We start from the raw sequence: 15,600 nt of genomic DNA, 5'->3' as shown, positions 1-15,600 counted from the left end.
CAATCTCTAACGTAAGGTGTTCAATTTGCATTTTTATTTTTAAACGCTGAAAATTATGCACTTTAGATCTATTAACGTTGTATTTCTGGCTGTTTTTCAAGGCGCTATACACAAATGCTGTTATTACTCGCATACACACAAAATACACACGCAAAAGGATTGTTGGCGTTAGCTTTATTGACGGTATCGTACACCGTATGTGCAAATGTCGTATTGTATTGTTAGTGGCAATAAAATAATTTAACTGTTCGCAAAACTCATGAGGAATATAAAGCATCGTCTCATTTGTGTTTTCCAGACCAGACCTCATCGATATGCGTCAGATCCGGTCCAACAACAACAAACAGAACCTGGAGACGGCCTTCAACGTGGCCGAGAGAGAGTTTGGGGTCACACGCCTTCTGGATGTTGACGGTAGGACATGATGCCATGTTGCAATCTCACTCATTATATCTCTTCTATTTCCCCATTTTCTCCATACATATATCTCATTACATACAAAACCATTCATTTCTATACTACATGGCATAATCTACCCTTTTCTATTATTTTAATCCCATCTCCTTTTGAAGACGTTTTCAATCTAACCCAAATTTAGTTCCTTTCCAAGATCAGTTTAATTTTCTTCATCACATTCGTCAATGTTTGATGACTAAAGACTCTAAAACATTTTTGTATATCGATGGTCGGCGGATCAAACCTCTGAAGACTTCTGAGTTTTGATCCACCGATCGTGAAAATCGAGACTTCAGAGGTTTGATCCGCCGACCATCGATATTTTATTTAGTCTCTAGGTTTCTCTTATATATACATTTGGAAGCTTCAGAACTCTGTCTTGAAAAGGAGATTTTGGAAGCTGTCCAAAATCTTATATTTTCTATATTTTTTCACCAATTTTTCTCGATATATATAAAATGTTCTTGATGGAATTGTAGATTATTACTAACCACAGTTTGAATCAGGAGAGAGCCATGTTGCTTTCGTTCATGCTTTATCGATTGGCCAGTTTTTTCCCCTCATCCTAATCTCTCCCATCTTTATAATGTGCCTGCTTCACGTTCTTTTCTCCACAATATATAACAGGATAATATTAAACATCACCATTAGTTACAGACCTTTTAATCATTTATTATTTCCATCGGCGAGTATCTCTCTCTCTCTCTCTCTCTCTCTCTCTCTCTCTCACACACACACACACTCTCTCTTTCTCTTTCTCTCTCTCACACACTCTCTCACACACACACATCCGCATATACACTGCTGGTTTTTGTTTTGTTTTGTTTTTTTGTCTTAAAAGCACCCCGATAAATACAAAACCACGCAAATTTGCTGCTTCTCTAAGCTATAGGCTAAGTACAAGAAAAAGCAGAAAATATGTAGTCTCGATAAAACATAACACGGTTGAATATTGACACGTCGGGTTTTCAACTCCTCCCCCCTCCCCCCTCCCCCAAGGGGCCACTTCCTCTCTCATAGACTTGAATAATAAATGATGACAAACGTTGTGGAACATGTTCTCCTATCTTTAGAAAGTAGATGACAAAACCCATTCTTAATTTTTGAGAATATTCATGTTTCGTTGCATTGAAGCTTTATGATATTACCCATTTATAAGAAGCGCAGACCTTTTCCTACTGTCATTGACACCCATTATCCAGAGCTGCCAACCTCAATTTAAAGAAAATTATTTTAGATAGGTAATCGTGATGGATACGAATTTGGATAAGAGGTATACATACCATTTTAAAATACAACCATGAATCCAGCAATCTTGGTGGTTTGTATCCCAAAAGCTTAAAAAAAAAAATAGTCATTGGGATATTGGTGAAAAGCATATACACACATTCAACAAAAAGGTGTATTATATAAAAACAACTTATGAAATTAGAATGCTGAGATTTAATTCTGATATTTGAAAAGCAGAAGAAAAAAAAACAACAACAAAAAACAACAACAACAACAACAAAAATACAACAACCCACTAAACCTAGATACACTTTTGTTTAAAACCGGAAATAAATTATACAAAATCATACATGACACGCTTTTCCCTCTTTTAAAAAAATATAATAATGTGTTCTGTTTTATTAGATGAGGTTGGCAGCTCCTATAACCATCCAACATCTCATTTAACTTTAACGCTTACTGACGTCTTCCTATTTCCTTACTGTTCTCTCCTTTCTTCCTCGTCCTCACGCCGCAGTTCTGGCAGGTGGGTACTAAACCAACCAACCAACCAACCAACACCCTACCAACTACACCAAACCCTTCTGTAGCCTTCTATAAACCTAAGCTTTTGCAGCTTACAACTGTTTACCCACCTGCCTCTTCTCCACCCACCAGCACTCATTGTCTCTCTCTCTCTCTCTCTCTCTCTCTCTCTCTCTCTCTCTCTCTGTCTCTCTCTCTCTCTCTCTCTTTCTTTCTTTCTTTTCTCAACCTTCTCGAACTTCCTTTCAGGGGCGATACACGTGAATTGTTTGTACACTGACAAAACACATTAATTAATAAAAATAATCGTACAAGAGGGCGAATACAGACGGCTCGCACTGAATGAAATAGATTAATCTTATGTGTGGCCCGAAGTGAAGCATTTCGAACCTCTTTAAGCAGAGTGAAACTGAAAATGCTCTTTCTATTTATAGATTTACATCGATGTGATATATTTTCTAGTTTTTTTTCTTTCTCAAACTGAGGTAAATTTGAAAATAATTCAGCATTTTTATTGGTGAGTTTAAAACGGAAATAGGACAAAGCGTCCACGGCCAAGCGATCACGAAATATCTTTTGAGGCATTCCTAAAAGTTCCGACTGTACCTGTATCGCCCCAGTAATAAATCTATATATCTACTCACTTTTTCACCTACGCCTGGAAGGGAGAAAATAATCTCTTCTGTGACTTACACTTGAATATATATATACCTAACTTTGTCTATTCCCCATTCCTTGGCATGTTAGATGGTTGACTTAAACTCGCTTCCTCTGCATGCCAGCATGTCATTTTCAGAAGAAACTAAAATGCTTGTTTTTTTTGGTAGGGGCAGGGGATAGAGAGTGAGTGGGGGTGGGGGTGGGGGGGGGGGGTATTTACTAGCTGTGTATCAGTTAAGAATTTTGATCTTCTAGAAAAAAATGGATTGAATTATCCTTAATACTGATAAATATATACTGAAGGTCAGGAGATATTCTTCATCATTTCAAAATTTAAAAAAAATAGAGTTCACAATGATCTTTTATTGGGCGAGCATACATATTTTATTCCTAGTATTGGTTTTAAAATTAGAACGGGATTTTCAGTTAATCAATAGAAACAGTTATACCACCCAATGTTGGCTGTTTTCCATGTGATATATTATTATATTATAAGTACGTATGTGGCCTTCGGCAAATCACCTCGGCCCAACTCATTTTGCGGCGCTGCCCTGCCCTGCAGTTGCCGCAGATAAATGGAGTAAATGTGACTCATAAATAGATTTATTATATATTTCGTGTTTACTTGAAAAAGGCCAAAGGCCGAAACGTCGTTTAGGCACCTCTCGTTTTTATTTGTCCATGGGGCGAACTTGATTTATTTATATTTTTAAAAAAAATTTGTTTACGTATGTTTGTGGTCGGTGTTTTCCTTGATTTAACGACTATTTGTTCGTGAGAGGCCCAGCATGCATTCCTTGTGTAACAACCCCATGTGTTATTTATTCCATGCTCTTATTTGATAAAATATATTGTTATCTTGACTACAGCAATATAGTCCTTAATTGGAACTCAATCGTCTCAAGCCGGTATGTGTCAGGAGTGTCAGGATGAATCAGATAATGGAATTTGACTTTTTCCTATAAATTTGGAAATTCTAGTTCAATTGAAAATTGAAATGAATATCCCATGGGTGTGGAGGCAGCGTGGCTCAGCGGTACGGTCTTTGCTTCGTACCCGAAAGTTACCGAGTTCGATCACCAGCCGCTGCGCTGTGTGGCCTTGAGCAAGTCCGCTCGCCCTAGCTCAATTTGCGGCGATACACTGCGGCTGACACTTGGGTTATTCCAGTCTTCCCTTGGAATAGACCCTAAAGACAAATTTCCACTATAGGATGAATAAAGGAAATTTTGTTATTTATTTATTATTTTTATTATTCGCTTAAACTTCCGCACTCTGAAAAAAACAACAACAACAAAAATAATAATAAATAACCAAACACGTATTTAACGTTTTGGCCAGAGAACCCGTCCTTTAAATATCGATCTATTAAAGTGACCCTAATCTTGGCAAAAACTCCCAAACCTGGGATTTCGCAAAGTCTTCCTTGAAGTTCCAGAATTGAGAGTTTTTGCCAAGATGGTGGTCGTTTTAATCCATCGATATTTGGAGGACGAGTTTTCTGGCCCAAATCTAAAACACTTGTGGTTGTTTTTTTTTGTCTTCTTCAGAGTACGGCAGTAAACTGAATGTGGCTTTCAAACTACTTGGGTATTAATGAGGCTATGTGGTCTTGTGTTATGACCCTCGCTTTCGGATAGGAAGGTCCTGGGTTCGAACCTCGCTCGGTGCATGGTTAGAGTCCTTGGAAATTGGTCTTTACTCACTTTTTCTCACCGTACTCAGGTGTAAAATGAGTATCTGACCGTTGACAGCGTTGTCTCTGTTGGAAAAAAAATTTGTAATATCGCCTAACAGGTGTTCTATATGTTACGTGTTGCTGTTGGCCAGGGACCCCTTGTAAAGCGCTTCAAGCACGTTTAGTATCGCGCTATATAAAAACCCACGATTTATTTTGACTATTCCATTGTATTCTTTTTAACTGGCGCTGATATAACCTAAATGTGTCGCAGGCGCCAAAAAAACCCTTCAAGACGAAGACAAAAAGACAAGACAGACACAACCCGACATAATACTGAATTGAAGCAATGGGTCGCATTAAATGAATGCAAACCAAAAACTGGGGCGTATTTTGATCTGAAATAAATTATTAACAAATCCTTCTATTTATTATTTTCTCCCAGCCTTTCCCGCCTCCCATGGTAAGGGTCGAAAACGGCACATATTTTGCACTCATTTTCCTCCCCTTTCTGAATACAATTGGAAATTAATTTTGTTGACGTCCATCTCCGGAGTAGCCTTTCGGGCAGAACCATGCTCTAATGTCACGTGATCACTTTAAGTCCCAAGTTCTCGCATAAGGTTAACGCATAATATAACAGGTTTAGAAAATGACCAAAAAAAAAATAAAATCAATTTGATTCCTAATCTATTAAGAAGGTTATTCAATACGAAAATATTACTCATATTACCAATAATCTGTATTGAGTTGAACCAGCGTGCACTTATTTGCAGGTCTGATAACCCAATTCATTATAGGCTCATTGGTATAAGGGAAATCTCCAAAGATGACGCAAAATATTGTCCATTATATTTTCCAACAACGTTAAACTAGGCCCATAATTGCGTTCGGGTGTCAGAACTGCATATACGAGTACACTTTATTTTAAACGTACGAATTATGTTTGTTTCACTCTATCTTTTACTTTCTGGAAACCAACAAATACTCTTTGTAAAATGCAAGGCGTGCAATAAATTATGTTAATGTTTGCTCACATCTTGTTAATACTTGGTCAAATAGAATCAATCACCTTGGCAACATTGGCTTTTTGATGGGAAGAAAAACGACGTATTCTACCTATTTGCAGGTCTGATAATTCGCATTGTTAAAATAGCCTCATTGTTGTAATGGAAACACGCTCCGGAGCGCAACATATCGTCCATTACAACGATGCCATTGGCAAGAATCTTACAATGGTTGTTAACTTATTATGGTTTTTATTGGTGGAGAGTTATAGGTACACACTTGTTTCTTTTGTGTTAGGCAATGTGTAGCTACAACTCTCTAATTATTTAAGTTACAAAGCACGATGAAAATGTTTTATGTATTTTTGGTTTCTTTCTTTCACTACTTTTCTTTCCGTAATTTGCTAATAATTAAGAAATAGTATATTGTTTACTTTTACAAGACAAATATTTTCAACGGTGTTGTCGCGTTACCTCTCTCATATTTGTTGATCTTGTGATACGTGATGCGGTCTTAGTTCTGTGCTGGAACGGGTGTTCTGCCCCCCCCCCCCCAAAAAAAAAAATAATTAAAATGATGATGATGATATAATAATAATAATAATAATAATAATAATAATAATAATAATAATAATAATAATAATAATAATAATGATATTGATGATGATGATGATGATGATGATGATGATGATGATGATGATGATGATGATGATGATGATAATAATAATAATAATTAATAATATATAATAATAATAATAATAATAATAATAATAATAATAATAATAATAATAATAATAATAATTATAATTATAATAAAAATAATAATAATGATAATAATAAAAATAATAATAATAATAATAATAATAATAATAATAATAATAATAATAATAAATAATAATAATAATGATAATGATAATGATGATGATGATGATGATGATGATGATGATGATGATAATAATAATAATAATAATGATAATAATAATAATAATAATAATAATAATAATAATAATAATAATAATAATAATAATAATAATAATAATAATACATATTTTTGGTACGTGCTCTGGTGTGGTGTTTTGTTTGGATAATATGTGTCATATATTGCCTCACCAGTCTGTTGAAGTAACCCCCCATCGGTGGTAGCTGCATGATGAACATTTTTATCAATATTTTGAATTATCATTTAATAACGTCCTTTTTGCATTTTCATTCTTGTTGATAAATAAGAATAAGAATACTTTCAACCCTTAGTCACATTTGGATAAACATGGTTATGGGTATCAGACATCGGGTTTAAAGATGATTGCTAAATGGACATATTAACGCTCCACAAACTCGACTCAATTTTGCTATTATAATCTGATATAATTTATCGTTTTCATAAAGAGGGGGTATAACCACGATGCATCGTTTGTACTGCTCTCATGGTGAAACAGAACAGTTGAAACAGTTGTGCGGCTATGTGGTCTAGTGGTATGACACTCGCTTTCGGATCGGAAGGTCCTGGGTTCGAGCCTCGCGCTCGGCGCATAGTTGAGTCCTTGGAAAAGGCTCTTTATTCACATTCTCTTACCGAACTCAAGTGTAAAATGAGTACCTGGCCGTAAACAGCGTTGTCTTTGTCCGAAAAATTGACCGTTAGGTCCCGTCCTACATGTTAAATGTTGCTGTTGACCAGGGACCCCTTGTAAAGCGCTTTGAGCACATTTAGTGGATATTGTGCTATATAAAAGCTCAATTTTAAAAAAAAATAAAATTTTAGAACTGTAGTAACTATCATAGTAAATGATGTGAGATCCGAGATGTAATGTTTTGAAAAAACAAATTCAGTCTTACCGTTAAAGGGTTTTTCTATAGTTTAGAATGATTTTCAACCACTTGAATATCTGATTGGTATCCGTTGGTCCGTTGATCAAGTCAATTTTTTTTTTTTTTTTTTTTTTTTTTTTTTAATGATTTTTTTTTTTTTGGTTTGTATTTTAAAATCATTTATTTTTTTACACCTTGCATGCAAGTCGTGGACCCGTTTATCTCCTTTTGTTTCTTTATTTAAAAAAAAAATTCAATTACTTCCATCTTGTTTTGTTTCCATGAATATGACTTTCTGAATCTGTGCTTCTGAAGTGGACGATGTTGCTCTCAGCTTTTGTTTTAAATCAAATGTGTAGTTAGTGAAGATTGGCCGATTGGCAACGTCGCTTGAATTGTGATGCTTGGTTTTTGACAGATTCATTCAGAGATGCCAGATTGTTCCATTCATGTATTTGTTGTTTGTTGTTGTTTTGTTTTTGTTTTTGTTTTTTTTGTTTGTTTGTTTTTTTTTTTTGTTGTTTTTTTTTTTGTGTTGATAAAATCTTACTACGACAGTTTATGAGTTTCATGTCAAATTTTTAGCAAGGTGATATTTCCTTATTTTACTGACTTCGTGGCAACACAAAGATCTGAAACAGTATGTACGAAACAGTGCCAGACAAAGCAGAGATAAAAATACAAGAAAAAAAAAACCCGTTTCAAATAATCAGCCTGCTTCAACTGGGGATCGAACGTCAGACGCCCTGATTACCAAAGTTTCAAAGTTTCAAAGTTTATTCAATCTTAGGCTTTCGCCAATAAATCAACAATTTGATGACAACATACATGAAAGTGGGAAAAAATAAATTAAAATTAAAAATAATAATAATAATAATAAAATAAAAAATAAATAAAAATACAAATAAAAAATAAAAATAAAAATAAAAATTTAAGAAAAAAAAAAAGATAATAAAAAAATAAAAATAAAAATAGAAATAAAAATAAAAATAATTACCAGTCGACGCAAGCTGATTTTTTGGAATGGCTTTTTTTCTTGTAGTTTTTTATCTGCTTTGTCTGTTACTGTATCATACAGACCTTTTCATATCTATATATTACGCCAGAGCCTACTCCATCATTTGCCACTCTCGTAGGTCACTAATATTTACATGCAATCAATACGTTTATTCTCATAGAAATATTATGCGCTGTCTGCTTTAGTGTTGACAAGTTCCTCCATAACATTCTTGTCTGTTTTAATGTTGACAAAATCCTCCATACCGTTTCGTTGTCAGATGTTGACCTGCCAAACCCTGACGAGAAATCCATCCTGACCTACGTGTCATCCTTGTACGATGTTTTCCCCGAGGTCCCAAGTGTTGAACAGTCCTTGAAAGACAATGTAAGTCGCTGGTCACAACAGGTAGTATGGATAGGTTTAGATTGAATCAGAAAAACACAATGAAAAGGATATAGGTACTGAATTCGATCAACTGTCACTGCGCTGTGTGGCCTTGAGAAAGTCACCTCGCCCTAGCTCAATATGCGGCGCTGCACTGCGGCTGGCGCCTGGCTTATTCCAGTCTTCCCTTGGAGTAGACCCTAGGGACAAATTTCCCCTATGGGATGAATAAAGGGAATTTTATTTTATTTTATTTTATTTTATTATATATAGGAAAAAGAAGTAGTGTGAGACATGAAAACAAACAAACAAAAAAAAAGTAAAATAAATTAAACAAAAAAATAATCTCAAATATTTATCTCTTGTGGAGTTAATGAAATGAATTGAAGACGTAAATCAAAGCTCTTGTGCTAGGTAATTATAATAACATGGCTTTGTGTGTGGTGGTGTTAACACGAGACGGAGTTCTAGATTGCTTTTGTGAATTGTGGGTAATGGTGTATTGATTAAGTTTGTTGGGTTTCTTTTTTAAAACTCTTCTTTTATTTATTTTGGGGGTTTATTGCTTCTTTTTTTTTGTGATGAGTAGAATGTGATTGATTGTTGTTTTGCTTGATAATGGTGATGACGATGATGATGATGATGATGATGATGATGATGAGGAGGAGAGGGGAGGAGGAGGAGAGGAGGAGAGGAGGAGGAGGAGGAAGGAGGGAAAAAGAGAGAAGAAGAAGAAGAAGAAAGAGAGAAGAAGAAGAAGAAGAGAGAAGAAGAAGGAAGAGAAGGAAGAAGAAGAGAGAGAGAAGAAGAAGAAGAAGAAGAAGAAGAAGAAGAAGAAGAAGAAGAGAAGAAGAGAAGAGAGGAGAAGAGAAGAGGGAGGGGGAGGGGGGGAGGGGAGGAAGAGAGGAAGAAAAGAACGAGACGACGACGACTGTTGCTTGTTTACAAAGTAGTTTCGTTAATTATTGCCCACATCCGTGTGTTCTGACTCGGGTTTCATGTTCAATTTGTTAGGAACGCCAGCTGAAAGTAGAAGAATACCACAGTTTGACATCCGCCCTGATGGCATGGCTCAAGGACGCTATCAAACTAATGCTGAGCAGAAACTTTCCTACCTCTTTGAATGAGATCAAGGTAATGGCAGTGACGGTATTCTCTCTCTGTCTCTCTCTCTCTCTCCCTCTCCCTCCCTCCCTCTCTCTCTCTCTGTCTCTCTCTCTCCCTCTCTCTGTCTCTCTCTCATCTCTCTCTCTCTCTCTGCGGGTGGTTGGATGGGAGCATCACCCTTGAATCATATACCTATGATGTTCGCATGGGTGTACGATCCGATAGTGATGTCGTTTCTTCTTCTCTTTACTAGCCTATCCTGCTTCTTCGGTTTGTGATTGTATTTTTGACAGGGGATATTTTTTTTCTGTAAATCTTCTGCCTGTTTGTTCTTGGTTATTTATAATTTAGCTTATGATATCTTTAGGTTATGATTTTGATTTACATTTGTACTATTTTTGCTAGATTGCTTGTTTTTTTGTTTCAGCGGTCTCTCATATAACCTCATTTGTGTTGGAAGAGACCTAAAGCAACAAACAAAAAAATCTCTCTCTCTCTCTCTCTCTCTCTCTCTCTCTCTCTCTCTCTCTCTCTCTCTCTCTCTCTCTCTCTCTCTTTCTGTGTCTCCCTCCCTCCTTCCCTCCCCCTTCTTCCCCATATTGTTTTTTGTTTGTTGCCTGTGTGTGTATGTAGGGGGGGGGGTGCTGGACAAGTCATTGTGTCCTTGAGAAAGGCACTCAACAGGTGCGTGCTGACATAATATATTGTCGTACATTGCCAATATGCTAATCAGTACAAGTGTATGCATGGCAGATAAACTTACACTGTATGAAATGAAAAATGGATTCTTTTTTTTTTTATCCTCCATGATAAAACCACAACCCTTGGGGGGTGGGGAGGGGGGAGTAAGAACGGAGAGTTGTTTGCGAGTTTGCTGAAATAAATATAATAGTGGAAATATTTAAATGTTTCTTTATATATACACAGTGTACAAATCACTGGATGTAATGACCAAAGGATAAAAGTGACAACCTAAGTGGGAAAACGAGTTGCTTCCCCGATTTACCAGTCTCCTGTAGTATTATTATATCCTATATAAAGTCGCTTTCTGTCTCTGATGTCTGCCCTACGATATAAAAAATATATATTTATTTTCATTTCGGTGAGAAAACGTTTACTTCAAATACAAATTGATTAAATTGACCCCCCCCCCTCCCCTTGACTTTCCAAAAAGTCTCCAACCCGAGGCAGAAGTTTCAGGTTTGATACTTTCTTTGACATGTCAATGTTGGAAATCTTTATATAAATAATACAAGGATATTTGTCATATTTGAAGTTTTCTGACCAGAATAGAAACAAAAGTATTTTGTAAGAGTGAGGTTGTTGTCGTGTGCAAAATAAGGCTAGATGACAGACAGCCTTGACCAAACACAGACACAGACCTCTTTTGTCTGACTTGTCACACTTACGGCCAGATGGACGGATTGTGCAACTTTAATAACATAAATTAAATTTCTATAAGAGACGCATACATCTGTTTTGATATAATGTTGTAAAATGGTTAGTCAGTGTGTTTGACAACAGTGCATTCTATTATTAAATCAAAATAGTTTGGATGTGAATTCATTTCAATTAAAATGTTTTAGTCAGTATCAATACACATTTATTTGTCTTCAGTTTCTTTTTTCAATGTCTACTTTGTTGACAAATGGTGGACCCCAAACGTCCACATCATAATTTGTCTCTTTGTGGATAAAACTTAAGCTTTTATTATTCTACTTTCTCATTTGTCTTTTAACATTAAACAAATTTTGACAACAATACAAACACATAACACAACACTTGTTTTCATCGTGATATTTTAAGGTGTTTATTCCAGTTGTTCATTATACAGTAAAATATATTTTAACATATCTTGGCATGTAATTATTATTTGGAAACCTTAAGAAAAGTGTGTTTTGTCTATTTTTGGGAGTGCTGCTGTATGTTAGAATTCACGTGTGGGCTTCATTCATCGTGTAGGTATTTTTTTTTTTTAGAAGTCACCACCCCTAAAGTAAACTTGGATGGTGGGCAAAGATGTGGACCTTAGAATTGGGACAGCTCGCTCGCTCACTTGAGATGTGACTCCTTTATTTTATTCTAAACTGCTTGTCACTCCAGGGGATGGAAGATGCTGTTGTGTTTTATCTTTTTTTAAATTTCAAGTTTTTAGAGTTCAATCATCATAAGAAAATGTAGAAATTTCATGACTTTTTTAAACGGTTTTATTTATTTATTTTTATTTTATTTTATTTTATTTCCTCATGGAGGCTTTGCATTCCGATTTCCATCGATTCCGCTCTGAGGATGTTCCCCCACGATTGGAAATCAAAAACAGAGCCTTGAAATTATTCGATGAGATTCAGGTAAGAAGTTGTTATTTTTTTATTTTTTTTTTCTTCTTCTTCTATTTTTCTTCATTTCTATTTACTTTTTAAAAAAAATATATTTCAATAAAGTACATTTGCATTTTCAAATGATGGAGGGAGGAAGTGGGGGGGGGGGGGGGGGGGGAATTTCAACTTTCCTTTGTTTATTGCTTTGCTGATGAAGTGTTTGTACCCGAAACGTTAATTGTTTCTACTGTTCCCACCCGAAGCTTTTCCATTTCCACCTTCTCATTAGTATTTTCACGATCCCAGGCTTCAGACATCCCCCCACTGCTTCTCTACTTTTTATATGAGTATCAAGGCTTATGTAACTAGTGCTGCGGGTGCTTAAATAACCTAAATAACGTTGAAAGCGCCCGTTAAACAACTAAAAAAAATAAAAAATAAAATAAAAAATTATTGAGCTTTTATATAGTGCAATTTCCAATAAACGTGCTCAAAGCTCTTTACAAGGGGTCGCTGGTCAACAGCAACATTTAACATGTAGGACGGGACATAACGCCTGTTAGGCGATATTACAATTTTTCGGACAAAGACAGCGCTGTTAACGGCCAGGTACTCATTTTACACCTGAGTACGGTGAGAGAATGTGAGTAAAGAGCCTTTTCAAAGGACTCAACTATGCGCCGAGCACGAGGTTCGAACCCAGGACCTTCCGATCCGAAAGCGAGTGTCATACCACTAGACCACATAGCCGCACGGCTAAAAACAAACACATAACTAGTGCTGCTCTTGTTCTTGCTAATGGGTAACTTGGTGGCTCAGAGGTACAGTGTGTGTCTAATCTTATCGCAAAAGTCAAACAATGTTAAGCATGATCAATGGCTGGATTGGTGACACTGATCATAGAAAATTCTGGTCCCCACATTGTGCCTGTGGGTAACATATTACCCCACTCATCTTTAGTGTAATTGATGTACCTGGCTATATATACAGTGATGGGTATTGTAGGAGTATTCGTACAAAAAGGATGCCTAACTGATGATTTGTACTGCATGAAATGAAAACATGGTGCCATATAGGGCATTTGCTGATGAATAAAGGGAATTTTAGAAAATAGCCTGCTGGGGGAATAAGTCAAACATCGTTAAGGTATTGATCATTGTAAATCTTTGGAATGCTTAGGCGATGGTATCTTCTGATGCCTTGGTGGAAAGGTGTCATTAGAAGAAGAAGTTTTTGGAAATATGATATATAAAATGTCCATGTTTCATTTTATTTTTTCATACCGGTTAATGTCTGAAATGACAATAATATAGCTTTTGACGTTCCTCACCACAGAGTTTAACCTCAGACCCATCCCATATGAGCATAGAGGATGAATTGCTACCTCATAATGTGTCTCGTATGTGGAGCCGGTTTGAAGCTGCTATGCAAGAACGAGACATGACCATCCAGGCAGAGGTCATCAGGTGAGGATATCGTGTTTGAGCAACTTGCTGTGCAGTAATGTGTAATGAGAGGATATAGATAGTTCAAAGATGACGTCACTCAGGTCTTTGTTATTGTTTTTTGCCATTCGCGTTTATGAGTAATGCTCACTGAACTGTATTAACCTGACTATAAACGTTCATGGATACACACTGTTTTGTGTGTTTGTCCGTTATACTTCCGAATGGCAATGTTATGAGCTTCTTAGCCAAGCGCATGCTATCTATATTTTGTTCATTTCTCTCTGATTTCTTATTTTTAAAAAGAAACAACAACAAAAAAAAAACACAGAAAAACCTTGAGCTTTTATATAGCGCAATATCCACTAAACTTGCTCAAAGCGCTTTCCAAAGGGAAGAACGAGACATGAATGACAATACAGACAGAGGTCATCAGGTGAGGATATCTTGTTTGAGCAACTTGCTGTACAGTAATGTGTAATGAGAGGATACATTTTGTTTATTTTCTCTCTGATTTCTTATAATTTTTAAAAAAGAAACAACCAAAAAAAACAAACAACTTGAGCTTTTATACAGCGCAATATCCACTAAACGTGCTCAAAGCGCTTTACAAAGGGTCCCTGACCAACATCAATGCATAACATGTGGAAGATGCCTGTTAGGTGATAATACAATTTTTTTTCGCGACAGAGACAATGCTATTAACGGCCAGGTACTCATTTTACACCTGAATATGGTGAGAGAATGTGAGTATAGAGCCTTTTCCAAGGACTCAACTATGTGCCAAGCGAGGCTCGAACTTTCCAATCCGAAAGTGAATGTCATACCACAAGGCCACATAGCCAAATAATATTCTTTTTTTTAAAAAGGAAATTAATGACGTTTTACCCCTTTTTAAAATTTCTCCCCCCTCACACACACACACACACACACACACACACACACACACACACACACATTCACACCCCACCCCAGCTTTTGTGGGGGAGTCTTTTTGATTTGTATTCATGCTTATTGCTTTCATTGGATTTATTTTCTTCCACATTTTTTAGGCACTAGACATTGTCTCAAGTACATTTTAATTTCTAATAAACTCACTGATATGTGTATATAAAAATACAATATCTTTATTTTAACAATAAGATTAAAACCTTATGAACTGTTTTTGATTCAGACTTGAACGCCTCAACAGACTAGCAGAGAAAGCCAATAGAGAGGTGAGGCTGAACGAAGAAGCATTGATGGATTTGGGCCGTAGAATAGACGATGCATCCGGCAAGCTGGACATAGTCCATGCCTTCGAGTCCAAACGTAACTGCGATGCAATGGAGAGGGGGCTGAAATCAGTGGAGGAATCTGTGCGAGGATTGTTTCGAGATTGTCAGTCATTACAGGACGGCAACCACCCTCAAGCAGATCAGCTCCTTAAACGGTAAGGGGTTGAAGAATGACTGTGATTATGTGACAAGAGATATTGTTTGAATGGGAGTGGGTGCTTAGGGCAATAAGCTTTCTTGTTGGTGGTGATGGTTGGAGGGGGGTGGGGTTAGTGGTGGTAGTGGAAGAGTAAAAAAATAATATTTAAATGGAGCATTTGTTTAGCCCAATATCCACTAATTGTGCTCAAAGCACTTTACAAGGGGTCCCTAGCCAACTCCAGTTGTAGGACGAGACATGAGGCCTGTCAGACGATATTACAATTTTTTCTGACAGAGATAATGCTGTTAATGTCTAGGTACTCATTTTACTCCTGAGTACAGTGGAAATGTAATTGATTAGCCTTTTCCAAGAACTCAACCATTCAGATCGAGACAACACAGGTTTGAAGACACATATCATACCACAGACCACATAGGTGCATACTAGTAGTAGTAGTAGTAGTAGTAGTAGTAGTAGTAGTAGTAGTAGTAGTAGTAGTAGTAGTAGTAGTAGTAGTAGTAGTAGTAGTAGTAGTAGTAGTAGTAGTAGTGAGTTAGTAGTA

General features: G+C 36.3%; 1 protein-coding gene across 1 annotated transcript in view; it reads left to right on the top strand.

Moving 5' to 3' along the window:
- Positions 1-15,600, top strand: part of LOC144963381 (dystonin-like) — a 281,117-nt gene that overhangs the window by 139,836 nt on the left and 125,681 nt on the right. Inside the window, exons 9-14 of the mRNA XM_078897353.1 lie at positions 299-414; positions 8,643-8,749; positions 9,764-9,883; positions 12,109-12,204; positions 13,510-13,640; positions 14,794-15,051. Of these exons, the coding sequence (XP_078753479.1) occupies positions 299-414; positions 8,643-8,749; positions 9,764-9,883; positions 12,109-12,204; positions 13,510-13,640; positions 14,794-15,051 (828 nt within the window). The remainder of the gene's footprint in view (positions 1-298; positions 415-8,642; positions 8,750-9,763; positions 9,884-12,108; positions 12,205-13,509; positions 13,641-14,793; positions 15,052-15,600) is intronic.

Source organism: Berghia stephanieae, chromosome 1 (assembly GCF_034508935.2).
Source record: "Berghia stephanieae isolate SIO BIC M18660-M18661 chromosome 1, UCSD_Bste_1.3, whole genome shotgun sequence".
Classification (NCBI taxonomy): domain Eukaryota; kingdom Metazoa; phylum Mollusca; class Gastropoda; order Nudibranchia; family Aeolidiidae; genus Berghia; species Berghia stephanieae.
This window is presented reverse-complemented; position numbering and strand designations above follow the sequence as displayed.